This window comes from Pipistrellus kuhlii, unplaced genomic scaffold (genome assembly GCF_014108245.1).
Source record: "Pipistrellus kuhlii isolate mPipKuh1 unplaced genomic scaffold, mPipKuh1.p scaffold_m20_p_43, whole genome shotgun sequence".
Taxonomy (NCBI): domain Eukaryota; kingdom Metazoa; phylum Chordata; class Mammalia; order Chiroptera; family Vespertilionidae; genus Pipistrellus; species Pipistrellus kuhlii.
The window spans coordinates 1713999-1740597 of record NW_023425544.1 but is presented as its reverse complement, the minus strand read 5'-3'; the positions used below and the strand labels follow the sequence as shown (position 1 = coordinate 1740597).

Genomic DNA, 26599 nt, shown 5'->3' with positions numbered 1-26599 from the left:
GTGCCTGTAAATATTGGCTGAGGACAGTACCTGTAAGTAATGGGTGGGTAGCAGAGCCTCGTTTGTGTTTGAGAAGGCTTTGGGGTGGGGGGTGGGACTGTGTGAAATAACACTTTGGATCTTAATGTTGGTCTTTGTCACAATACATGTAGACATGTTTGTTTGGGTGGTAGTCTGTGGGCAGCTTGTGAAACTGCTCACCACCCCCTTGGAAATGACTCTCAGAGGAGCTGTTAGCTGGCTCAAAGAGAAATTGGCAACCACCGTTAAACTTGCCAGAGCTCTGAAGATCCCTGGTGATGGGGAACGACATAACCCCGATCAGGGAACTGCTGTCCACTGTCCCCGACTTTCCCAGAGCCCCCAGCGCAGAACTGAGACAGGTTACTTGTGAGCTGGTGTGGTGCGTGGCATGCCAGCCCTGGAGCCCGAAGCCCTCTTTTACTTATTATTTACTGGCAGTGTGACCTTCGCTGAGGATTGTGTCGTCGTCCCCCTCAGTTTGTGACAGCACCAGCCCCTGAAGATGTGTGGGAGCAGGGGTAAACACCATGATTGGCAAAGTGTCTAATGCAGTACCTGGCACATTATAGTAGTGCTCCATAAAATGTAAGGCTCAGAACATTTTTGAGTCTGGTGTGTATGAGAAGGGTAGGATTGGGGGGAAAAGTAAGGGACTTGTGAGATTCTTTTTTCCTTAAGGAATTATCTTCCATAGAATTCGTGGGGAGAAAGGAATTTAAAAGGTGTTATCCCAATTTTTAAAAGCCTTTATTTTACACTTAATAACAGCACACATGATAATTTTATGAATAAAGCTATACATAATATGCACATTTGCATATATACATAAAATGTGCACATTTTAAGTTTTGTAAGTCTACTGACAGAGTATTTGTAAAATAGAGGAAGGCTCACCTACAGCTCAGCACTGTCAGCATTCTGGTACCTGTGTGCCGGTCTAATTGATTGGCATCAGATATGCATGCCTAATATCATGTGTATATTTCCGTTTCCTTTTAGTCTCCCCATCCCCATCCCCAAATATAAAATAACTTTAAACTGCAGTCCTAATTGATGCCAGCAGGATTTGTGACATCCACCAGGTACTGTTGGCTGGCTCAGGGCGCCAGCAGCAAAACAGCGATGACAAAGCAAAGGAAATAATGCGGCAGAGAAGAGAAGGAAAGCAGAGACGGTAGGTCAGGCACAGGGGAATAAACAGGATGCCCCCAACACACACAGACATGCATGTTCAGGGTTGTTTAATAAGAAAATCCAGTTGGAACGAGGTTGCTTTTGTTAGGTTAGCGGTTGGCTTTTGCTGTGTGTATGGTAGCAGCAGCAGCCGTCTCCTCTAAGGTGCTGCTTTATTACCACCTGCACTGGTTTCTGGTAAGGCTTAGGCCTCGTAGACCGCTGGGAGTCCCGGGAGAGAACTCCTGATTACAGGATCTTGTTATGGGGCTGTATATGTGCACGACAGTAACCTCCTTTGGTGCCCACAGAGGTGCCAATCAGAAAGTGAGTAAAACTGGGGAATAAAGATCAGAATGATACCCTAGCATTTGCTGCTGGGTTGCTGAGGATCCCACTTTTGGCAGGGCCATCTCCAGCCTTCTCTGAGTCAGGGGAGGGTGCTGTTGACACTGGAATCCCACTGCCTGGCTTAGGGCAGGCAGAGGAGCAGGAGTCCTGAGTGGTTGGTCTTTCAGATCTCACAGCTTCAAGTCAGAGAATTTGCCCACTGATGTGATGGTCTCAGGCTAGAATTTGGGAAGGGGAGCCTTATTTCTCAAAGGATGTTACCGGATGTGCCCTTTAGTTTGCATGTTTATGGACTCTCATGTCCTGGTGGGTAGGGAAGGGGCTGCAGCACAAATTAGAGTCCTTTCTTTGGGAGATGGGTTCACTTTTGTTGAACAGGTCCCACCTTGCTTTCTCCTGCCGCCTTCTGCCTCACTGCCCAGTTATTTGAGTGCGCGGTGTGCGGCCTTGCCTTCAGTCCTCTGAAGCTTTGCTGAGCCAGCCAGTGTTCCCACCGCTCCTGCTGTCTGCTGGCCATACGTTGTAGTTCCTTGGGTCTGATGTCCCCGCTGGTCTCCAAGTCCCTACAGGGCAGGGACCTTTGCGTCTTTATCCGACCCAGCATGTTGTAGGCCTTCTTGGATAGGAAGTGGATTAAGCTATTTTTTTTTTTTTAAACCAGTAACTGGTGGGGACTTAGACTTGCTTCTTAAAGGAGAAGTAGAAGAAAGAGTAATTCAGAGAAACGAATCACTTCAATGAACACGTAGGTTCGTTTGTCGGGGAGCTGATAGATTCTCTTGGGCAGAAGGTCCCACACTTGGCTCTGCCACCATTTCCCGGGACTCTGTTTGGTGTCCTTCTCCCTGTGATGCTGACTTTCTTCACTGTGTCATCGGGAAGCATGTTCAGACCATTGTTGGGTATTTCAATCCGGGGTTAGCCAACTGCAGTCCATGGGACAAGCCCATTCCCCCGACTGTTTTTGTTAGCACAGTTTCCTTGGCACATAGCTACACACACTTGTTTACATATCGTCTATGGCTGTTGTGTGCTGTCGTGGCTGAGCTATGACATACAGGCAGTCCTCAGGTTACATTGGACTCAACTTACGTCTTTCATGGTTATGTTGTCATCTCCCATTTATTTATTAAAAAAAGGTTCCGCCATTTCGACATATGTACATATGTGCTTTATGGTTTTTATTATTTACCACAAGGTCAGGAATTATCTTTTAATTATTATTATTATTATTATTATTATTATTATTATTTTACTGTTTCATTTCATTACCGCTGTGTATGTGCTCCTTTTGAGTGACCTAGGTGCTTATGCGGGTGGGTTCCGACTTACGGCAAAAATCGCGTTGTGTCACGCCGTAGGAGCGGATCTCCGATGTAACTCGAGGACCTACTGTGTACTGAGTATTCACAAAGCCTGGCCCCTTTACAAGAATTTACTGAGCTCTGATGAGTTGCTCTCTGTCTGCCCATCACCCTCAGCTATGTGGTGATGGGCCTGAAGCAGTGTGTGGAGGAGGGGTGCATGCATAAACGGTGTGAGAGGCCTGGGGCCCGCGCTTACCAGATGAGGAGCCTGTGGCAGATCGCTGAGGCACTTTGAGGCCTTTCCTTCATCTCCAAGCGGGCATTGAATACAGTGCCTCCCTCCTGGAGTGTGCACACAGCTGGACACCATTGTTGCCGTTCTCTTTCTCAGGAGGAGGAAGCCAAGAAGCTGGTGAGCGAGGCCATTGCAGCTGGCATCTTCAATGACTTGGGGTCTGGAAGTAACATTGACCTCTGTGTCATCAGCAAGAGCAAGCTGGACTTCCTCCGCCCGTACTCGGTACCCAACAAGAAGGGGACCAGGTGAGAGAAGCCTGTCAGATTCACTCCAAGGAAGTGCTGGTGTGTCCCATGGTGACCACCGCGTCTCTCAGGGGACAGTTCACTTTTTCTTGAGTCTTGAGTGTGTGGTCTAAAGGGAAAGCCCAGGTCTGGCTGTGGGTCATTTTTATATTGTTTAAGCTTCCAAATATTTCCGAGGATACAGGTCAGCCTTGTTGCCACACCAGAGAAGGGTGGTGGCAGCTTGAAGGCAAATGACCAAATGCTCTCCAGCATTGTCTGGGGCTGGTGAGGTGGGGGAGGAAATGTGAGGCCCACTAAGTGCCTGGTGCTCTGTCAGACCTTTAGTAAAGTGCGTCCTATTTACCAGGTGTTCCTGTTCTGTAGCTCTTGAGAGCTGCGGAAAGTGAGCAGTTGAGTCCCCCCAGGATGCAGAGCTGAATCAGGAAAGCCGGGATCCCAGTCCTGGCCCCTGCCTGCCGGAGAACTTGCCCCTCTCCAGCCTCAGCGGGCCCCCGAGGGGATGCTAACGCTTGGCTGTTCTGTGTTTCTCACTAGGTTTGGACGGTACAGTTGTGAGAAAGGGACCACTGCGGTCCTCACCGAGAAGGTCACTCCCCTGGAACTCGAGGTGCTGGAAGAAACGGTCCAGACGATGGACACTTCCTGAGTGCTGCCGTGGATGGCTGGGTACTGCACTAGAAGATGGGGGGGCAACAAAGACCCCCCTGTAAGACACTCAGTTTGCTGACTGAGACCCAATAAAAAATGGAAACCAAATTGGGGCTGAGGTCTGGGGCTGTGTGGTGGTTTTTTTTAGCCATTAAGGCACATTGATCTGGCCTGCCCTCAGGACGTTAATCCTTTTCCAGTGGGTGTGTGTGCAGGTGGGTATAAGAGCGGCGTACCCCTAAAAGCAGATGGGGTTCATGTTGGAGAAGCCAGAGTAGGCGCCTTGGATTCTTCAGGTGAGCCTCCATTACCTCACTCCTGTATGTATTAACTGCCCTCCCCTTGGGGCAGGGTGGTCTGGGTGCTCTGATTTTTTCTTTTTTTTTAGGATGAGGGCAGTACAGCCTTTCCCCAGCGGCCAGGCAGGAAGACAAAGCAGGTAGGTGGACAGTCTGCTTGGCCGTAACTGCGGGAAAGGGGCCGAACTCTGAGGCAAGTTTCACAGAAGTCAGAGGAATGCTCAGGGATCACTATTTGTAATAAACAGGATATGCTCATTCCCTAGACACTTAGGCCTGTGGCTGGTTGGAAGTGTCCACCTCCACAGGGTCCCAGAGGCAGAGTGGCTCTCCTGACACAGAAAGCAAGTTCTGTGTCTGATGCTGATTCTGCTGAGGGGGACACAGGAGGGTCTCGGAACTGTAAGCAGAATCTGCAAAAACACCTGTCTGGAACCCGAAAAACTTGCAGTGGCCAGTGCTGGGAGGGGACAGGGCTGTGACCCTCCTGAGAGAGCGTGGCCGTGTGAACAGCCTCCCAGGTTAGCCTGCCAGGAGTGGGCAGGGAGAACAGGGAATTCGTTTAGGGCAGCACCTTGGCTGATGACTGTCAGAATTATCTGGGAGCTTTAAAAAATGCCAGGATTACTCAGGATGTGTGGGTCCTGAGAAGTGTTTTAAAGGTGCCTCGAGGAGTTGTGCTTCAGTGTAAAGCTGTTTTAAAACTCTCTCCGAATCATACTCACACAAGTAACCCTTTCCCTAGTTTTATTCCAAACACAGAGGACATGTACAAAGCAGAGGCGGCACCTGAAGAAAACCTCTCAAACCGACAGTGTTAACAGGAGGACAAAGTTCACCATGGAAACAGAGCAGCAGACCATTCCCTCCTTTATCGGGAGCTCAGTCAGGCCAGGGTGCGTGTGGAGGGGCGGTGTGCTCTGTCTGCGGGGCGGAACTGTCACCACGTCAGTGGATGACAGTGTGGACCATCTGAGGATTAACTTGAGTATAAAGATAACTCAATCTATTTCTTTCAGAGCATGAGTTTTCCCATAAGTTCACATTTATAAATTAGTCTTCACAGTTAATCCTATTTGGGAACAAGAAGTAAAGGAATACATCTCTAGTTTCCTAGACATAATACAGTTGTACATTAATTCTTGATTTACGTGGTCTATGGACTTGAGTTTTGTGAAGGGGTGAGGGCTGCCATTTTGGGATCATCTACAATGTGCTGAACAACTTGCATATTTTAATCAGCACCCTGAAGGTAGGTATCATTAGTCCTATTTTACAGATGAGGAAACTAAGGCTCAGAGAGGCTGAGAAACTCGCCCAGGTCATGATAGGAAGTTACAGAACCAGAACTTGCACAGAGAACAGCCGGAAGGCAGGTTTTATATTTATAGCTTTGTATCCCCTGCTTCCGTCCCACGGAAAATGCTTAACACTGATCATTAAGTGAACTGACAGCACTCTGGCAGGGGCTGAAGTGCCTGGCAGAGAGCAGGTGTCAGGAGAGGAGGGCTGGGCCGGACTGCGGGGAAGACCGTGCCTTTCAAATGCTGTTTGTCCTTCTGAAGCTGTGCCAGGTGCTGGTTCTCATCCTCATCCATCAAGTTATAAACGTAGATAAAAATATTAGGAAAATCTTCACTCTACTTATTTAAAATACTATGTCCACTTTATCCCTTAACAACAGAGTAAATTAAGCACACAGCTTGACTGAAATGATTCTAAGAGCTAAACGGAACTTGCTACCGCCATTTTCAAAGGCTCACTACAAATCATACAGTCCCGCAGTTCTGTTAGCATCCACCTCGAGCAAGTCCTGGAGGAATTACCTTAGAGATTCACATTACAGGGGTGTGTCATGGCTTGCTGAACCACACACCCTGTTAACAACCCAGCTGAGATTGTTCACAACAGTTTAAAGAAAGGACTTTTGAATCTGACCACCAGTAATGTGACTGGTGCCCCTCCCCCCAGCCGCTCTGCATTCAGCGTCTGCTGAGAAGCTGGCCCCTCGGGAACCGCGGAAGCCTCTCCACTTAGTGGATCTAGGCTCCCGGGCGGCCGCTTTGGGGGGAGGATGCAGGTAAGGCAGAGTGGTGCTGCTCTGATAGGCACGCGCGTCCATGCTCAGGTGCTTGAAGTCCACACGTGCATCTGTTTGGCGACCTGGTGTACGTAGCCAGTGTCCGGCCTCTGGTTGGGGTCGGGGTAGATGCACATGCTGACCAGCTCTCGTAGCTGCAGGGAGAGGACGATGTTAGTCTCAGGAAGCAGCCTTGCTGAGGCTCCGGCAAGCTGGAGCCCTCAAGGCAACGGGGGTGAGCACGATGCTCAGAGGCCAAGTGATGGACGCACTGTCACAGCCACTGCGCGGAGCGGGACCGACCCGAGGCCCATCTGGCTGCGAAGGCCACGCTTTAATACCCGAGAGTGGTTGCCCCCAAATAATTTTTGAAGTTTCAGCTGTGCAGACTGTTAGGCAAATCTGTGTGTGTTGGCTGTCAGTCACACAGATGCCCGAGCCAGAGGACAAAACCGAAGGCGAGGGCTTATTGATCGTAATAAATGCATTAACATGCAGCAGGGCTGCAGCCTGCCCACCCCCTGGCCTCCACTGTGCTCATGAAAGACGGAGCTTTTAATTACACAGACACTGAAGGCTGCGCCTGCCCTGGGGTGGGGGAGGGACGCCTTGAGCCTCTGATCGCCTCCCTTGTGATAGCCGGAGTGCCAATTATTTTAATGGTAATTAAAATAATGACCTTAAAAAGCCCACATCTTAACTTGCATCACTGGGCTGACTGCAGGCCCCCTCCCCCCCCCAATTTAAATACTTGCTGCTGGAGGGGCTGGCCGGCCCTGTGGGGTCATGGTAGCCGCGGGAGAGGGCTGGTCCTAAAGAAGAGGGCTCCTGTGGACTCTGGCCATGCTCGGGGCGTCTATACAACCCAGTCACTCCGGAGGTGTTCCGGGGTCAGGCATTTGAAGCAGCCCTCTGAGTTGTATGTCACCCTTCTGGGATTCCACCTCTTTATAAACCCCGGAAGGCCCGGCAGCTGAGCTGAGCCTGCAGCTGCTGGACACTCCTGGAGACGAGATGATACTTCGGACCTTTCAGGATTCAGGTGAAGTTCATGTGACCCCCGTCATTTGTTAGTAGATCATGCATTGGCAGTAAGTGCATGTTTGAAAATGTTAGAAGTCAGGAGAACCAAAATGAAGTGTCTATTTCCTTTTCTAAGGTGACAGAACTTCAAAAGTAGGTGTGCAGGGATTCCAGGGCCAAGAACCACCTCTCGCTCCGAGACACACAGCCTGGAAGGTGCCCATGACTGGGGAAGCCAGGGGCTGGGGCGCAGGAGCTCCCGGAGGTGAACAACGGGAAAGAGGCTGAGGGCTTTATACAGATTTGTTCATTTTAGCTTCCTATCAGGGAGGCAGATTATGGTTGCCATTTGTAAGTGGGAAGCTGAAGCACAGAGAAGTTATGATTTGCTCTGGCATAACTTGTGGCTCCAGGCTTCTTGATGGAATTCTTGCATGGAATCCCAAATTTAAAAGTAAAACCAAATACAGCTGTTCACTGTAAAGAAATCTAACTAGTTTTTCTTTTTTTCTTTTTTTTTTTGCCAACTCCAACTCCAGAGCACAAGCCCTTCCTCCAAGGGTACTCGGAGAACTTGTAGGCCATTGAAGCAAAGGCCCTGAGAGAGCACTGAACAGTCTAGGCCGGTCGGTGGTTGGCAAACTCATTACTCAACAGAGCCAAGTATCAACAGTACAAGGATTGAAATTTTTTTTTGAGAGCCAAATTTAAAAAACTTAAACTTCTTCTAATGCCACTACTTCAAAATAGACTCGCCCAGGCCGTGGTATTTTGTGGAAGAGCCACACTTAAGGGGCCAAAGAACCGCCTGTGGCTCGAGAGCCGCAGTTTGCCGACCACAGGTCTAGGGGCCTGTCCCCAGGGAGTCTGAAACCAGTGAGTCTGGCATCAAGGTTCAAATCCTGCCCCCACCACTTGCAAGTTCCGTGACTTTGGGCAAGTGACGTAACCTGCATGTGCCTCAGTTTCCTCTCTGGTAAGATAGGATGAGGGAGGATCTGATATAGTAGATCATAAATGTGAAATGTTATTATCCCGAGGCAGTGAATGGCCAGAAATGACAATAATAGTTGATGCTTACCAAGCATTTACTATGGCTAGGCCCTTTGCTACATCCAAAGGCTGTTTTTGATGTTGGGGTCATTGTCAGCCTGTTGCTAGACTGAGCACGTTATGTGCACTGACCCTTTGAGGTGGATTCTAGGATTTCCCCCATTTTACAGATGAGAAAACTGAGACTCAGAAAAGTTTAGTGTCTCGTCTAAGAGCGGTAGAGGGAGTATGTAAACCTCTGTGTCTGTCTATACCCTCAGCCAAGCTGTGCTATAAACCTGTCACCTCATCCTCCCATTTTATTCATGAAGGTAAATATTAGCCTTATTTTCGAGGTCCAGAACAGGTGAAGATGATGCTCACACATGGTACCTAACACAGCCCGATGAGGACCTGTCGGAGTCTGTGTCCCTGGTGAAAACGTTGAAAATATCCCAAGGTGTGACTAGTTCTGTGACAGCAAGGAGACCATGTTTGCTGGGTTTCCTGTCTCTGGGGCAGTGGGGCAGCTAAGGTCCTGCACCTCCTGCGTCTGGTTCCTGTTTTCTGACACCAGGCAGAGCCCGTCTCCGGGACATGGGCAGCGAGCCCAACTGTCCGAGGTGTGCCCACTACCTCCTCGCACTCCTGGTTTCTGTGCCAGGGGGTGGCCTCCAGCCTGCGGGGGGCCCACACTGGTGTCTGAGAGCTCTCAGTAACAGCCATCTATTTTCTCCGAGTCACTTTCCCCAAAACCTTCCCCCCTCCACCCTGTAAGCGAACCCAAGCTCAAGCCCCTCCCCTGCGGGCTCGCTGGGGCTGGCTGGCAGCAGCCTCACCTTCTCGGAGTAATGTTCTTCGGGGAGCGGCGGGTAGTCGCACTGCTCGATCTTCTGGCAGAGGGAGAAGAGGTTCATCTTGTCTCCGTAGAAGGGGCTTTGGAGAGCCGCCATCTGCAGGGGGAGGGTTGGGAGAGGAGTTTTCAGCCTTGGGGTCCAGAGTGGGGTGCAGCCCTCCGGTCCCCAATATAGCGACTGTCCAGCAGGTCATTCCCCAAAACCGAAGGAAGCTGGGGCTCCACAGAAGTGGCCTTTTGACACAACCCTTGTTACATCAGCAAATGAAATGGGACAAAGGCTTCGGTGACAGAACTCGAAAGGCAATCAGCCAAAGACGGGGCCAGCCGCCTGCAGGCCACACCCTGCCCCACGCCTCTGCTCTCAAGGACAGATGGCGAATGGGCGCTCTCACTGGGATTGGTGTTGGCCTGGCAGGTCCTCTCGGCGCACCGGCCTATGTTTTTCTAAGAAGCAAGTCCAAAACACCATGGGAGGGTGTCTAAGGAATGAAGTTAGGTAGTCACCTAAGGACAAACTGAGGCGGGTGGTGAGGCATCTTGCTTTTGGCTTTCATTCGGGTGGTTTTTTCCAGCCCACAACAGAGCTGCTGTCTGAGGCCTGGCTGCTTCTGTCTCGGAAGCTGGATGCCCAGACACCAGGGAGGGCAGGCGGGCGGGCCGGCTGCCACCCTGACGAGGGGCCTGGGACTGTCCCAGAGGCCCCAGGCCCTGCAGGCAGCTTCCGCTTGCCGATTCCTTGCTCTGCTCGGCCTGTGCTTGCTGTGTGTCTGGCCTGTGGTTCCCTTGTCCCTAAAGTGGGAAGAGGCTCCTGCAGGGCTGTGGTGAGGCGCGGCTGGCCCAGGAGGAGGCGCCACAGGCCGAGCTTCATCTCTGGGCATCAGCTCCGCCCTGCAGGCGAGCACCTGGAGCACCCACCGGGAAGTGAAAGGGCTGTGCTGGCCCCAGCGGGTCAGGGAACTCCCGGCCTCACCCTGCTGGAGGGCACCCGGATGCCTCACCCCACCAGAGCACTTTTGGGGGTGTCCTCAGAGGGGCACACTCGAGCCGTGGGCAGGCTCCATGAGGCAGCAGCATGGCAGCCCAGCACGGTGCCCGCGGCCCCATCTGCTGATTAATCCGTAATGGGATTCAAGTGCTGCTCGTCACTCCGCTGTGATTCCTATCGCCAAAAGGCAGCCCAGCGCCGCCTGCTGATGAAGTGCAGTTGGGCAGTCGTGCCTGCCGGTCTGGCCCTCGTTCCCTTGGAGGAGCCAGGCGAGGGCTCCTGGGCTCTGGCTGTGGCAGGGCATGGCCTGGAGGTGGCCATGTGCCCTGTCAGGGCAGGGAGCTGGGCTTGTGGGTACCCATTGGCTTCAGCTTCCATCTCCTCCATCCTCCGTTCACTCCTGTGACTGACTGCAGGAGCTGGGCCTGCCCCCGGAAGGGCCCAGCAGCATCCTTATTTGCAGATGGCCACGGGGGAGGCAGCAGTGTGGCCTGGAGGCTTGGGGCTTCCTCTGACCCAGGCCCAGGAGTGAGTGTGGGCAGCACCTGTGGGCCTAGAGGCCTGGGCAGGCCGAGTGCTTCCAGTGGGGTTCGGGCCCCCTGAGGGCTGGGAAGCGTCTGGACAGAGACAAGGCTGGCACTTGGTAGGGAAGGATGGGGGTTTGGAGGGTCCCCCCCCCCCCCCCCCCCCCCGCTGGCTCTGCCAGCCTGACTGGGAGCTGGCTGGAGGCACTGGGATTAGACCGAATGCCCTGATGGTGAGCTCTCCCTGTACCAGGGGCCACCCTGGTCGAAGAGAAGAGGAACTGCTCTTTGGGGCCGAGACCGGCTGCCTCGTTAGAACGGCCACAGTCATGGCTCTCAGCGCGTCACTGGGGTGACACATGGCCTGGGAAATGGGAGCACTCAGAGGAACTGGCGTGTGTGGCCTGAGATGTCGGGGAGAACGGGATCCAACTGCTGAGGACAGTACCTGAGACTCCCACCGTCAGGGACTCGGACACCCCTCTCGTCACCCAGCATCTCCCCAGCAGGTCCCAGAGTCTGAACCCAGAGGCCAAGCAGTCTGCAGCCCTGCCCTCCACGAGGTAGGGGCACCCAGACCGTTTTCTGGCTCGGGCCAGAATCCCAGAGCAGGATTCCCTACAAGGTGCAGCTGGTCCTGTCTTTTCCCGCCTGCTTTCCTACGGGCCCCCAGTGGCAGCTGTGAGGCCCCAGCTGAGGATCCTGGGGCGGCACTGAGTGAGCCAATTCCTTCAGCTCCCTTGTAGATAAAGTCTGCAGAGCACGGCAGCCCGCTGGGCGCCTCCATGGGGCATGCTGGGTAATCAAAATAAAGCACCAGGCTCCCCAACTGGGCCTGGGAGCTCCCACTGCTGAGGGCTCTGGCTCCTCACAACCTGCTTCCCCCTCACAGGGCTCTGGGCCATCTCTCTCACCGAGGCCACGCCTACCCGGGCTGGGGAAAAGGGAGGCCCAGCTCCAGTCCACAGGAGGGTGGGCTCCAACGGGCAGCCTGGGGACTGGGGCCTCACGTGGCCACTTCCCTGCTGTGACACCAGGAAGTCTCCACCTCTCGGAGCCTCAGCTTCCTCCTCCGGAGAAGGCTGGGACTGCTGGTGCTTCCTTGCCGTTCACCCCAGTGCCCAGAGCAGTGCTGTGGCATCTCCCACGCTGACCTCTTCCACACACAGCCCACTCGGCACCCGCACTGAGGGCCTGGGCCGGGTGCAATGCTTTGTGGTGGCTCCTCACTGACATGGTCACCATCAGCATCTTAGGTGGCCCCAGGAGGTCCTCAGCGGACATCTGGCTGCCCAGGTGAAGTGGGGTGTGGTGGGCTGAATGATGGCCCCTGAAGAGGTCCTCACCCCAGGAGGACCTTGGAGCCTGTGCGTATGTTACCTCATATGCAAAAGGGACTCGGTGGGTGTGATTAAATTAAGGATCTCTGGGTGGAATATTATCCCAGGTGGTCCAGGTGGGCCCTAACTGTAACCACAGTGACCATGAGAGAGGGAGGTGGAAGGTGACTGGTTACAGGAGGAGGTGTGTTGAGGGAGGGATGGGGTCATGAGCCCAGGAATGTAGGTGGCAGAAGGAACCAGCCTGATGACACTTGCCTTTAGTCCAATGCAACTGGTTTTGGACTCCTCCCTCCAGAGAGGTCAGTGACTATATTCCCGAGGCCAACACCGCTGAGCGTTACAGAACCACGGAGACCCACCAGGGGCTTTGTCTCTTCCCGCCCTCACCGGGCTCGGGAAGGACAGGCCTGTCCCTGTGAGGGGCAGGTGTTCTCTGGCCCAGGCCCAGGCGTGCTCCACAGCCCACACCGAACGAATCCTCGGGGTGGCTGGCGCCCCGGAACCACCAGGCGGTAGCGGAGTTCCAGCCGTGTCTGCAGATGTTCCCTGGGCTCAGATGCGTCTCCCTCCCTGTCTGCTGGGAAAACACCAGCTTCGGGGAGTGGGTCTGGGGGAGTGAGGAAGCAGCCCAGGGCAGCGCCCTTTGCCAACTGTCCCTCCAAAAGTGACCATGGCAGCCATGCAAGTCCCCTTCTGGGGGAGGCCCAGGGCCGTTAGCCTGAGATCAGCCCTGTCCCTGAATGCGTCAGTGCCCACAGCCCTGTCCCTGAATGCATCAGTGCCCACAGGACTTGCCTGATTGATTTCCTACTGCTACGTCCCTCCCAGGCCACAGGGAGTGGCCCCACACAGCCAACAGATAAGTCCCCGCCGACCAGAGCCTGCGCGCTGGGAACCACAGACACGGCCACTGCCTCGTCAGACGCGTTCAGCTGCCCAAGACAGGACTTAAGGGCTGCCTGACCGGGGAGACTGGATGGCTCCGCTGCAGCTGCCTCTGGGAGCCCAGAGGCCCAGGCGGGAGCAGGGCTGCTCTCTGGGGGGAGGCTTGGTGGGAACACAGAGACCTGGGCCATGGGTGCCTTCCCACTCTGCTCAGTCTGCCTGTCGGTTTATGTTTGAGGACCCTCACAGTTCACAGAGGCAAGAAGCTTATGGGAATCCCAAATGCAGAATGGAAAATCGGGAGCCAGCCCTCTGGACCAGGGATCATGTCTAGGAGGGCAGGAGGACAGAGCCGAGTCCTCCACGGGGACAGAAGCCGAGCTGCACTTAGGCATCCACTGGCCAAAGCAAAAAGGGAGCCGTGATCGGTGGCAGCCCGCCAGCCGCAGGCCCTGCCTCAGGTCAGGCCTGCCTGCCAGTGCCCAGGCCGCCTCTGAGCCTGATGCCAGTCACGCCTCAAGGAGAGCCACGGTGATTGAGGCGCAGGGTTCTGGGCGGACCCAGACTTGGCCAGGAGGACCCAAGTTCAAAGCTCAGTTCTTATCAATTCCCCCAACAGCCCCAGGACACACCCCCCCCCCTTGCTCCAGTTGCTCAGTATAAAATGACGTCACACCTTGCACACATGTATGCACATGCATGCACACACTAAGTCAAGATGGCACCTCCTGGCCATCCAGCATGGCCACCAGGTCTGGGAATGGACCCAGATGCCACCGAGCAGGTGGGGTGCACCCTGCCCTAGTGGATGCCCACCACGAATGCCCTGCGGAGCTCACCTCGTACAGCAGACAGCCCAGGGACCAGATGTCGGACTTGAAGTTGTATCCGTTCTCATGGATCCTCTCGGGTGACATGTAGTATGGCGTCCCCACTGAAACAGCAAGGGGGCGGGTGCTTATTCTCTGCAGAGCATGGGGGGGGGGGGGAGGGCTGGGGAGAGACCTGGGCTCTCACAGGGACTCTGGGCAGTGCCTTTCCCTTCTGTCGCCTCCGCTTCCAAATGAGAGGACGGGGCCAGGTGCTCCGCTTTGGTCTGTGTCTTAAGGCTGGGGCTCTGCTTCATCAGAGGGATCCTCAGCTTGTTTGGGGGGTGAACACAGCCCCTCCTGTTAGCCAGTGTCCCCTGGGAGTAAGTGTGAAATCTGATTTTTATACTGACGAGTCCTCATTCTGAAGCATAATGCAAAACTTGCATTAGTTTTCAAGATAAAGATGAGAGACTTCAAAGACTCGGCGCTTACAGCAGGCCCTGGAGAATGTATCCCGAACCCCAGGGGGGCAGTGACTGGGGAAGAGTGAGAGAGGCTGGGAGAGGAGGCGCCCCAAAGGCCACGTGGACAGCCCTCCTCCCGCCCAGGGCGTCCTCTGCGGGCAGGCAGGGCAGCAGCACAGTCGCACAGGGATGCTCAGACCTCAGCCAGCAGCAGATTCCCTTCCAGCAACATTCCCCTCAGACCAGCCAGCCTGAGCCACCCTCCTCACAGTGGGGGCCCCGGCTCTGCATATGAAAGAGGCGCCTGAGAAACCCTGACCCTCCTGCCTCTGTACCCAGAACACCCAGATTTCAAACCCGGCTAGATATCAGAGGGGAACCGGGACCTCAAAGCCCAGGCTGATTAAAGGGGCCCGCTTCCCGAGATGCACCTGTCAAAACAAACTTGGCCGAGGTGTGAGATGCTCTCGGTGTTTGAAAGGTTCATTAGCTATGAACAAGGCAAAGATTCCTCATGGAGGCAGGCTGGGTCTGCGGCTGCAGGGCTCCCACTCGGTGGAGTGGGAGTGACTGGAGGGACGGGGCCTTGCCTGGGCCGGACAGCACGGCTGGGCGAGGGGGGACTGGGAGCTGCACCCCGCCGGCCTGACTCCAGCCGCTCCCCAGCAGAGAGCCGAACGGCTCCTAGGCCGGGTGTCCCCACCAGGGAAATGCAGAGGCCCAGCTCGTGGTGCTGGGTCCCTCCCCACCCTCTGGAGCCCTGGTTTCTGTGCGGAAGGTGGGACAGCAACCTCCTGCAGGTTGAAGGGAGAGGATGGCGAGAGCAGGGCAAGAGCCAAGGAGCTTCTGGAACCCAAAGAGCAGGTTCCTTGGCATTGGGCAGTGTGAGCTGCTCTGCTCTCTGTGCTCCACCCCAGCATCCCACCAGGCCCCATATTCTGAGGTGTCCCCTTTCCCCACCCTTGTCTCTGCCCCCTGCCAGCATTCACCTGGGCAACTAACTGGCTTTGTTCCTCCTATCCTGCCCATTCCCACCCACCCTACCCACCAAAGCAGGGGCCATGCCTCCCACGCCCAGCTGGCTCCTTATCCCCCACAGGAGGAAGGCCAGACTGTCCACATTAACACACGGACACACACCACACATGTGCATACCCACACGCGCACACACAGCACACCCTCACCAGGCTCATCTGTGTCACCACTCATTATCACGTCCCCCCTCAGTGAATCACCAGCTGACCCCATGCCGCAATGCACATCGCTCTCAGGAGAGGGGGTGACGTTGGAAAATCCCTGTGCTTTCAGCAGCACTGGCTTAATTTCACATTGTTTGCATTCGTACCGGTACCCGCCTACTTCCAATTCCTACAGTAAGGAATGGTGGGTGCAGTTCTTTGATTCCAAACAGCTGAGTGTGTTCCTAGGTATTGGCGTCTCACCCACGGACTCGGAGTCAGGTAGGAAACCTCGTCTCGCCCTCGCCCACCTTCCTGCACCTGGGCCCCCCATCTGATCACCTGCTCTGGCGACGCCCAGTGAGGCCAGCCCGGAGATGTGCTGGCTAGAACAATGCTGCTTCTCGGTGAAGCCTCTAAATGCATTTCCATCCCGGCGGGTAAGTTCCAGAGGACGGACTTCCCGTGAGGGCAGGGCCTGGCCAAATCCTTCTTGAGCAAATGAGTGGACAGACAGACAAGTGCAGTTTGCATCCTAGGCCTGATCAAATGCACATTTGCAGTCCCCTGAGACCACCCCCTCCCCCCCTTCTCTCTGGCATCAGTTTGTCTTGCTCTAACACTTCGTGTCCCTAAAAACACCAGGGACACCGCAGACAAAGCAGGCACCACCGGCTAGATCGCTGTGACCTCCCGTGACCTCCTACCCAGGTGTCAGCCCTCAGAACTGGGATTTACCTGCTGAAACAGGTTTTCTAGGCCAACTGCTGCCAGGTGTCCCGGGCTGCTGGGATGGGTGGGAGGAGGCCCAGGGACACATCTACGCAGGCTCTGTCACCACACTGACGGCCCCTAGCGGTGCCTGGCTGGGAGGACCGGCTACGCACTTGGCAAAGCTTCCACGGCCCACCTCCTGGGAGTGCTGGCACTCACCGAGGAAGGAGGCTCAGCCCGCTTCCCTGGGGCAGGGCCAGCCCAGGCCCTCACGGCCCGGCTGTGAGGATGGACGGGCTTCTCCCCCGAGTGGCTGGGCACTCGGTGCCCTGGGTGTCCCTGCACCCAGAGCTCCTCAGGACCCAAGCCCACGCCCCAGCACCCGGGCTTGTGCCAGGGGAGGTACGGCGGGCACCCTGAGGGTTCCAGTCCCCATTCCCTCCTCTGAGCCTCAGTTTCCTCATCTGTCGAATGCAGAGAATAAGCCTCAGGGGGATGAGTTTTGAAAAGCACATCTTTTTCAAGCAGCTTGTAAGCCTTGCTTTCTTTGTTGACTCGCCTCTCCGGTGAGCTCAGTGACCACACAAAACCGAAATGAAGGGCAGCCCTGGGCGAGGCCGAGGCAGCCCCAGGCCCCTGGCTTCCACGGGGAGCTCAGCACTGTGCCTGCACACAGTGGGCCTTCAGGACACGGTGCCACCCGTCCCCACACCAGGCCATCCCGGAACTGACTGTGTCTGTCCCTCCCCAGGCGGGGGCTCCTGAGAGCAGGGAAAGCTGCTTAATCTCCTGTCCTCTACCCAGTCCGGGGCAGGGAGAGGGGAGAAATGATTTCCCTGCAGCCAGGTCGGGGCTGGCGGCCTGGGGAAGCCAGCAGGTCCGCCCCCTCTACCTGATGGGCAGGTCGCCCTGACCGGACGGAGAGGCGGTGTGAGGCCTGCCAGGCCAGGGTGTGAGCCGGCCTCACTCTCACCCTGACTCCCACCCCAGGCCGCCCTGTCACGGCTGTTGAACGGCAGGGCCCGCTCTCCCAGCCCCACAATTTGTCTTGCAGCTGCTGCCGTTGCTCGGAGCGAGACACTTGCTTGTAGCTTGTGAGCTGTGTATAGGCAAATCTTTCATTTTTCTTTCATTACGCCAGCGTGTACTGTCACTTAATTTTTATGTATGCAATCCTTCCTGACAAATATGATCTGCTGCCTGGTAATTCGTCTGACGCTCATTCTGTTCCGCGCTCTAATTACGGCTCCTATGCCTGACACCGAGGCAGCCGCTCTGCCACCGCTGGGTACTGCACCTGTCAGCCCGGCCATGGCATGACTAATGCCCTTTCATGCCAGCCTCGTGTTAGCAAATACAGAGGCGGGGAGGGGGCTGGGGAAGGGGGCAGCAGGGGAAATGGGATTTGCATAAACCCTGCCAATGGGTCTGCCACTCGGGAGAGGAGGTGGTTGCCAGGGCAACGTGCCTGCCACCACGGCAGCCCCGCATAGTAGGTGCGCACAGATGCATAATTCAAACCCCCGCGTCCTTCCTGAGTCATGAGCCGAAGGCAATGACTTCTACCTCTCCCAGCTAACGGTGTGCCAGCCTTAGTCAGCGGCTTGCAGAATCTCCCTGGGGAAGTGGGTCTTTCTCCTGCATCTTGGAGACCTCAGGTCCCAGGCTTTGGCTCTGCGCCACCCCCCTGCCCCGTTCTGGGGCCACGACCCCAAAGAGATCTGCTTCCACCCACCACACCCAGCAGCCGCTCGGAGGCCTTGGGAAGAGCTGGGCTTACGGGGCAGCCTTTCCCCAAGTCCCAATGCCTTCTCATTAATATAATAAGCGCAGCAGTCAAGTCGATAAGCCCGTGCTGTCGCCGAGCCCGTCCGTGTTCCTGCCGTTCCTAATGATGTGATCCTAACCCGCTCTGACGAGCACCCCAGCCGCCCCCAGCGGGACGGAGCAGGGCTGGGCCTGACTGACAGGGAAGGGAGCCATGGCTCTGACTCTCCCCTCTGACGGCATCCCCTGCGTTTCTGGCCTTTTGATGCTCTAAAACCAGAGACGTACACAGTCCCAGACTGACAGACACACCGGTTTTCACAGAGGGGCTGAGGGGTGGGGAGACCAGGTGTCCTGGGAGCTCTGGGGAAGCCCCAGCATTGCCCCCCCCCCCCCCCCCGGCCCTGGTGGAGGCTGCATGCACCGGGCCGGGCCGGGCTGGGCTGGGACTGCTACTCAAGCTCCCGGGTTTCAGACCCCTCGCCGGCTCTCTGAGGCCTGAATGTAGCGTCGCAGACTCAGGGGGCGGCGGTTCTTTCCCGTTTGAGCTAACGGGAGACCAATGACGCACCAGGCATCCTCCAGGGTCAGTGGAGCTGAGTTTCACCCCCGCACACACACATGCACGTACACACTCACCTGTGCACAGACACGCACTGGCATGCGCACACTCACACGCTCACACCCCGGCGAGCAGCTCCGAGCACAGGTCTCCCGATGGCGCGCTGTCCTGAGCGCCCGGAGCCGTCGGGGCTGTGGCTCAGGGAGTTCCCGCGCGGCGTCTCCCGCGCGGGCCCCGGGGAGGACGCGGACACGGGCTGGGCCGTGCAGCTGGCGGAGAGGAGCGGAGAAGAGTGGTTTCTGGGGCGGGTGTGTGTGGGGGGGGTGCCGGGGAGACCTCCCTCCGCAAACCACCCAAAGGGCCGGGAGAGGGCACGCCCTGCCTGACTGCCCGGTGAACGCCGCCACGCCTTGCTGTAATACATGGGCCCCGTGTCCCCGGGGGCTCTGCCGGCTCCTCTGTTCTGGTTAAATGTGAAACCCCCGCCGCCATTCCAGGTTTCCCAGGCAGCTGCGTAGCCAGCACGTGGTTCTGAAGCTCAACACGACTCACCTGACCCGAAGCACCCCCCCCGACCCAGCCTCTCTCCCTGGCCCCCGGGCCTGGCCCTCCCTGCTCCTGGGATGTGTGTGCCCACGGAGCCTGGCACCCAAGGCCCCACTGCCTTCCCTGCCACCGAGGTTCTGGGACCCCGCTCCCCACACCCCCAGTTACCCCCGTGCTTCCCCGTTGGTTCCTATTCACCCCTCAGAGGCCAGCCCAGTGCCCCCTCCGCCCGGGGCACTCAGCCCCCACGGCTTCAAACTGCCTGTTCGAAAGACAAAGGTGAAAAAAACAACAAACAAACAAACAACAAAAATACACACAAAAGACGAAGGCGCCAGCTCGAGTGCCCCCCAGCAGAGGCAAGGACCGCGTCCGCGCACCTATGGGTGAGACACTACGTGGCAACCAGAAAGATGGGGTGACTACCCTGTGCCACCGCAGAGCCACAGCTCCCCACCCCACGGGCTCAGCCAGCCTTTCCCGGACACAGGGAGGCCCAGCCAGGACCCCGAGTCCCGGGTGACTCCGTGGGGGTCACCGTGCTGAAGAGCGAGCTAAGTCTGGGGTTCAGGAAGGCACTTGGCGCGCTCACTAACTCAGAAGGCCCGGGGGACTGTCCACACCTCCCCCGTGGTCCGGTCCGGGTCTGGTCCCGTCCCGTCCCAGCTGGGCTGCCGGGCGGCCCCTTACCGAGGGAGTGGGCCGCGGTGGTCTCGGAGCTGAAGAAGCGGCCCAGGCCGAGGTCCCCGAGCTTCACCACGCCCGTGGCCGTGATGAACACGTTGGCCGGCTTGATGTCTGCGGGGGGAGGAGAGGGCGCTGCTGTGGGGTCAGGGGGACACAGGGAGGCCTGGGGGGGAGGGGGAGGCGGGTCTGCAGGGGGCCGGGCCCGGCCCTGCGTCCTGCTCCCTCCGAGCAAGCCCGGCTCCGCCCAGCTGGGGGCCCTGAGCCCAGCTCACTGTCTGCACCTGGCGGCCTGGCTGCGGACCACAGGCGGCTGGGGGGCCGGAGGCGGCCTTGGTGCTGCTGTGTCCTCTCTAGATCCCCCCTGCGCCTGGCACGGGGCCGGGCACACGCGGGTGCCACGTGGGAGAGCATACGTAATGGGCAGAGCCAGCGCTCAGCGGGCGCTGGCGCTGCTCCCGGGATGGGACGGGGATGGGACGGACAGCGGTGGGGGAAGGAAGGAGGAATCAGGGCAGGAGCCTGCGCGAGCACAGCCCCTCCTCCCTCGCGGTGCGGGATGACGCCAGCTTTCGCGAACTTTCCTTTGCAGGGACCTCCCAGGACTCAATCCCGGATCCCAAGTTCCCTTCCCTGAGCTGCATCCCCCGTCCCCCTGGCCAGCCCCTCCCCCGTCCTCCTGCCCCCTCCTCCGTGCTGGTCCCCCACCCCGGGGTCCGGGGGACCATCGGGCTCTCACGCACCCTCCCGCCCCCGGGTGGAGGCGTGTGTGTGCGTGTGTGTGTGCGTGTGTGTGTGCGTGTTTGTGCGTGTACTCTCACCACCCCCGCCCCCGGGTGGAGGCGTGTGCGTGTGTGTGCTCTCACCCCCCCCCGCCCCCAGGTGGAGGCGTGTGTGTGTGTGTGTGTGTGTGCTCTCACCCCCCCCGCCCCTGGGTGGAGGCGTGTGTGTGTGTGCATGTGCGTGCGTGTGTGTGTGTGCGTGTGTGTGTGTGTGCGTGCGTGTGTGTGTGTGTGTGTGTGTGTGTGCTCTCACCCCCCCGTCCCCGGGTGGAGGCGTGTGCGTGTGTGTGTGTGTGCGTGTGTGTGTGTGCGTGTGTGTGTGTGCGCGCGTGCGTGCGTGTGTGTGCGTGTGTGTGTGTGTGTGTGTGTGCTCTCACCCCCCCCCCGCCCCCGGGTGGAGGAGGCGTGTGTGTGTGTGTGTGTGTGTGTGTGCTCTCACCCCCCCCGCCCCCAGATGGAGGCGTGTGTGTGTGTGTGTGCGTGCGTGCGTGTGTGCGCGTGCGTGTGCATGTGCGTGTGTGTGTGTGTGTGCGTGTGCGTGTGTGTGTGTGTGTGTGTGTGTGTGTGCGGGGAAGCCCGGGCCTCACGTGCCCCTCGGGGACCTCGCCAGGACGGACGAGGCGCCCGGCCCCCGCTGTGGGGATACGGAGCGCCGGGGGCCGGGCGCGCACCTCGGTGCATCACGCGGCGCGAGTGCATGTGCTCCACGGCGCTGCACAGCTGCACGAAGTACTTCCACACCGTCCGCTCCGGGATCAGCCGCTTCTGCTTCTTGAAGAACTGCGGGCGGACAGACGGGGGGACGGCCGTGAGGGCCGGGAGGGGGCGGGGCCCTGGACGGGGCGCACGGCCCCCGTGTTCACATCGGTGCGTCGGCCCCGAGCGCCCCCCGCGGTCCTCTGTGCACCCCCTCTCCCCGCCAGCGGTGAGCCCCCTGCAGGCGGGCGTCCTCACAGCGCTGCGAACGGGGGCCTGGCCACACCCCGCAGGCTGCTCTCAGTCACACTTTTTCTGGAAGCCCCTGGACAGATGTCCACCTCCCCCCCTACCCACAGGGGGCGCTGTGCGGAGTGGACTGGCGTGGCAGAGTGGACTCTGCGCCCAGCCCTGGCCTGGCCCGCACGGGGACTGGGGGTGACACCACAGCTGCCCCTCCTCGGCACGGGCACGTCTCAGCCCGTGTGCCCGCTCACAAACACGGCAGGACCCCGTGGGAACGGGCCTGGCCTTCTCAGCTGGATCCTGGGTTCGACAAGCATTCACCTGCTCTGCTGCCTGGAGAAGCAGCAGAAGCAAAATACAGCTCCCCTGCTCCCCGGGCCGCACCAGGCAGACCAGGAGCACGTCCTGTCCACAGGGCGGGGGAAGTGGGGGGAGAGGAAAGGGGGGAGGGGAGGCATCTGCTGAGCGTGTGCGGAGCCCCACACGGGCCGGCCCTGACCGGGACCGTGCCCGTTCTGCTGCCTGGGACTCTGAGGGCTGCGTCGCTGCTGGCTCGGGCAGTCACAGCTGAGCCCTGCGCTGACCCTCTGCTAACCACACAGAGCACCCGAGGAGGGGCTGAGCTGGGAGGGACCTGGGCTCCTCCAACTGAGGGGTGGTCACAGCCGGAACCCCGGCCTGGCAATAACCCCCACTCCCCCACCTCCAGGCCCCCCCAAAGCTCCGTTCTGGAGGAGAGGCCTCCGGGTGAGCCACGCCAGCTGCCGGCACAGGCCCCCCAGCCTGGACCCCACGGCCCCCAGGCCACGCCAGTGCGAGTGGGGGCCGGGCCGGGTGAGATTTACGCCGTGATGCTGGCGAACCCTCAGCACAGCAGTTAGTGGGACACAAGGCTGGCAGTGATTCTCTAAACGTCATGCCAAGCGCTGTGCGTGCGACATTTCGCGGGAGGCGCCGGGTCTCCGGTGGCTGTGGGGGTGGCAGTTCCCGGCTTCCCACCGGCTGTGAACGATGCCAGCGCGCGGCTGTGGCCGTGATGCCGGCCCCGAGTTTGAGGCCCTTGGGACGCAGGGTCTACTGGTCGGGACGGGGTGGAAACGGGGCTCAGGGAAGCAGAGATTTGATCTGCCCCGTCACCCCTGCCCCCCGGCTGTCAGCCTCCATGGACTGAGAGTGGCAAGTGTTCTGGGGTGTCCTGGGGCTGGCAGTCGGTGCCCTCCCTGTCGGCCACACCCTGGGTCTCTTCTCGGTCCTCTCTGCTCCTCCCCCACCCCAGCCCCCGCTGGGCATGCAGTCTTCCTTCCAGAACACAAAGCCGACCCTGTTACTGCCGCCTGAGTCTCAGGAAGCTTCTCCATGCCTCAGGGCAAGATCCCAAATCCTGAGGCTGGACCGTGAGGCCTGGGCGCCCGATGCCTCCCAGCCCGCACTGCTCTCCCGGCCAAAGTGCTCTGTGGCCCCTCAGTTCCCATCCCGCTGGGCTCCTGCACCAACGGTTCTGCCACTGGACTTGGGGTCCCCCTCAGGCAGACTCAGGTGTGCCTGCGCCAGGAAGCCCCCCCTGGCCGGCAGGCCTGACTGGGCTTATTCTGGCTATCTCACACCGATGGTTCCCAGCTCTGCTCTGCACCCACCCCCCTCTCCCCCAGGGCAGCACCCGTGGGGCAGCACCCCTCGGTCTCAGGACGGGCCTGGCACACAGCGGGTGCCCGGTGCATGCGTGTTCAGGGCGAGCACGCGTGTGAAGGAGAAACCGCGTTGGTGGGGGGAGAAGGAAGAACTAAGACATGATATAGCACATCTGTTCCCACCAGGGATGTGTGGAGATTAACATCCCTGCAAACGCATTAACATGTCAACGGGACCGGGAAAGCAGGTGATAACAGCTCAAGTAATGCTGCTTCCCAGAGACGCCTATTCCTAGGAGCCCGATTCCAGAAGAGCAAGCGCCGAGCAATGCTCAGTCCCCAGTGCCTGCTGGGAATGACGGAGAATCCGCGCTGGTTCCATTCGAGAGTGTGGCTGGGAGCTGAGGGGGGCTGGGGGCGGGGGTGGAGCAGGGAGGGGCTGTGCTTGAGCCGCCCATGCTTGCTCAAGAGCAGACAGTCTGGGCCTGGGGGAGGGAGGCGGTGGCGCTCACCATAGTGAGCAAGGAAGCCAACAGGGAAGCCCCGAGAGAGAAACAAGCAGGAGGGCTAAGGGCTCTGGCCTGACGGTCCCACGGAGAAGCTGTGCTGCTACAGGCAGGTGACCAGACCTCTCTGAGCTTTGCTGAGAACAGTGCGGACTCAGTGAGTGATGCTCGTGGTCAGCACCCTGCAGCCACAGTAGGCGTTCCATCAGTGGCTGTCGTGATCCCTGATCCTAGACTCCGTGACCTGGTCCTGCCCCGGAGGGGGTGAGGGGTGGCGTGCCAGGAGGGCTGCCTGGAATGAATGGCAAGAGCCAGGCCTGGCCCCGAGCCGCCTGTGGAATGAGGCGAGTCAGCAGCCTCTGGGAGACCCCGGCCTTGGCCGCTGTGTGGGAATGAAGATGCCCCTCGGGCTGGACGGGCCTCAGGGAAATCACCCGAGGGTCCCAGAGACCTGGGCTACGGGTCCAGCTCTGTCCCCACACTGCTGGGTGTCCCCAGGAAAGTCTCTTAACCTCTCTGAGCTCCGCTTTCCCATCACAGGACACTTTCCCAGACTCATGAGCAGGGTTCGGTGCCCGCTCCTGTGAGGCATGAGCCATGGCGGGGAGAGGGATCCCTCCTGTCCACGCCGGCCCTCTCACGGCACACGGGGACAGGGCCTGAGGCCCGTGGGCTCAGCAAGGGGGGCTGAGGCTGCCTGACCCCGGCGCCCTCACCTTGATCATCTGCGAGAGGTCGCCCGCGTCCGCCAGCTCCAGCACAATGTTCAGCTCGTTGTCCTCGATGAACGAGTCCAGGTACTTGATGATGTTCGGATGGTTCAGTTGCTGCCCAAGGGGAGAGAGAGAAAGAGAGGGGCAGAGTCAGCGAGAGATGGTCCAGCCTCAGCGCCTGCCCGGGCTGGCACCCCACGGGCACCCTGGCATTCGCTGGAGGGGAGAGTGTCTTATGGAAAAGGCCGGTGCGTGGGAGCCTGGCAGAGCCGGGTGACACTGTGTCTCAGCCTCACTTTCCTCATCTGTAAAATGGGCACAATGCTGCACAGATTAGGTGAATGCCCTTGAAATGCCCAACAAGGTGCCCAGAGCAAAGGACAGGGCAGGGCAGGGGGAGACGGGCCGTCGATAGAAGGTGCCCTCGGATCTGCCTCCCGCGCCGGCTGCACCCCCTGCGCTCAGACACGGTCCCGAGCCCACGAGTGTGTGACTCTGTGCTGTGGTCCCACCGGCCGCCTCCTCGCCCCACGCCCCCCCTCTGCCCGGAGGCCTCGGGTCTCGGGTCCCGGCGTGCAGCACACGAACACGTCGGCCGGCGGCCCCTCGGAGAGCGGGTTCCCTTTGTTTTGCAGGAAACGCTCCTGCCCGGCACGTCCTGGTGACCTCCCGCAGGCAGGGCAGGCGGGAGCCGGGTCGGCGTCCTGGGAAGGTCCTGGCGCTGCCGTCCTGTGACCACAAGGGCTGCCCTGGGCGCCTCCGGCACCTGCTCACCAGTTCCCCGAGGCCCCGAAGACGCCACTGTCCTCTCCCCCTTGTCCGGATGAGGAGGCTGAGGGCCTGACCGTCGGGAGGGAGTGGGGTGTCCGCCCGGAGCCCACCGTCCCCGGAACTCAGTGCCCCGCCCCGGGAACGGCCAGAGCCGTGCCCACAGGCCCCGCGCACACCCCGCGGCCAGCTCCACCGGAGGGCTGTGCTCACACGTGTCTGTACCCAGCACCCGCGACAGGCGTCTCAGCTCAGTCCACTTGACGGGGATGGCACACGTGTGTTCGTGGCCAAGGGAGAGGGGAGGGGGTGGGGACCGGGCCAGCTGTTCCCCCAGGCTGGCTAATCAGGAAGCGGCCTCCAGTCCTCACCGTCCGGATCCCTGCAGCAGGCTCCCCTCCGCCTTCCAGGTTCTGGAACGGGCCCCGGCCTCTGAGGGCTTCCCCTGGGCGCCATGGCCCCTGAGCTGGCTGGCAGCACCCTGAATGGCCACCCTCTGCTGCCTGTCTGGGTCCCCAAGGCCAGGGCCAGGCCGGAGCGCCCAGAACCCTGCGCTGGGGTCTCAGAGGGCTCCGTCCTTCTGGCTCAAGAACTGCTTCACGGGCTGTTTTCCCAAAACAGGACACCACCTGCTGACTCCTCCTCCTCCTCCTCCTCCTCCTCCTCCTCCTCCTCCTCCCTCCCCTTCTCCTCCTCCTCCTCCTTTTCCTCCTCCTCCTCCCCTTCTCCTCCTCCTCCTCCTCTTCCTCCTCCTCCTCCTCCTTCTCCTCCTCCTCCTCCCCTTCTCCTCCCCTCCTCCTCCCCTTCTCCTCCTCCTCCTCCTCCCTTCTCCTCCTCCTCCTCCTCCCCTTCTCCTCCTCCTCCTCCCCTTCTCCTCCTCCTCCCCTCCTCCTCCTCCTCCTCCTCCTCCTCCTCCTCTCCTCCTCCTCCTCCCTTCTCCTCCCCTTCTCCTCCCCTCCTCCTCTCCTCCTCCTCCTCCTCCTCCTCCTCCTCCTCCTCCTCCTCCTCCTCCTCCTCCCTTCTCCTCCTCCTCCCTCCTCCCCTTCTCCTCCTCCTCCTCCTCCCCTTCTTCTCCTCCTCCTCCTCCCCTTCTCCTCTCTCCTCCTCCTCCCCTTCTCCTCCTCCTCCTCCTCCCCTTCTCCTCCTCCTCCTCCTCCCTTCTCCTCCTCCTCCCCTCTCCCTCCTTCTCCTCCTCTTCCTCCTCCTCCTCCTCTTCCTCCTCCTCCTCCTCTTCCTCCTCCTCCTCCTTTTCCTCCTCCTCCTCCCCTTCTCCTCCTCCTCCTCCTCCCCTTCTCCTCCTCCTCCTCCCCTTCTCCTCCTCCATCATTTCCGAGACCTCAGCAGCATCCTACACCTGGGGGTGGGGAGGAATCCCCAGGAGAGAGCAGCCGGGACCAGGGCCAAGTCTAGCGCAGAATGTCCTCCAACCTCTGGCCCTGGGAAAGCCGATGCCG

At 59.0% G+C, this 26599-nt stretch overlaps 2 protein-coding genes across 4 annotated transcripts in view; one reads left to right on the top strand and one right to left on the bottom strand.

Annotated features, from left to right (window-relative positions):
- The window catches only part of PSMB7 (proteasome 20S subunit beta 7), a 49540-nt gene extending 45383 nt beyond the window's left edge, over positions 1-4157 (top strand). Inside the window, exons 7-8 of one of the 2 annotated variants that reach the window (XM_036411932.2) lie at positions 3247-3398; positions 3936-4157. In XM_036411932.2, the coding sequence (XP_036267825.1) occupies positions 3247-3398; positions 3936-4047 (264 nt within the window). In that variant the 3' untranslated portion in view covers positions 4048-4157. Of the gene's footprint in view, positions 1-3246; positions 3399-3935 lie in introns of those variants that run through there. The other variant, XM_036411933.2, reaches the window with a different exon arrangement.
- A 924-nt stretch (positions 4158-5081) lies between these two features.
- Positions 5082-26599, bottom strand: part of NEK6 (NIMA related kinase 6) — a 64355-nt gene continuing 42837 nt past the window's right edge. For both annotated transcript variants that reach the window (XM_036411930.2, XM_036411929.2), the window contains 6 exons: positions 24381-24491; positions 21260-21368; positions 19813-19920; positions 13919-14013; positions 9323-9436; positions 5082-6583 (listed from right to left, as the gene is read on the bottom strand). In XM_036411930.2, the coding sequence (XP_036267823.1) occupies positions 6473-6583; positions 9323-9436; positions 13919-14013; positions 19813-19920; positions 21260-21368; positions 24381-24491 (648 nt within the window). In that variant the 3' untranslated portion in view covers positions 5082-6472. The remainder of the gene's footprint in view (positions 6584-9322; positions 9437-13918; positions 14014-19812; positions 19921-21259; positions 21369-24380; positions 24492-26599) is intronic.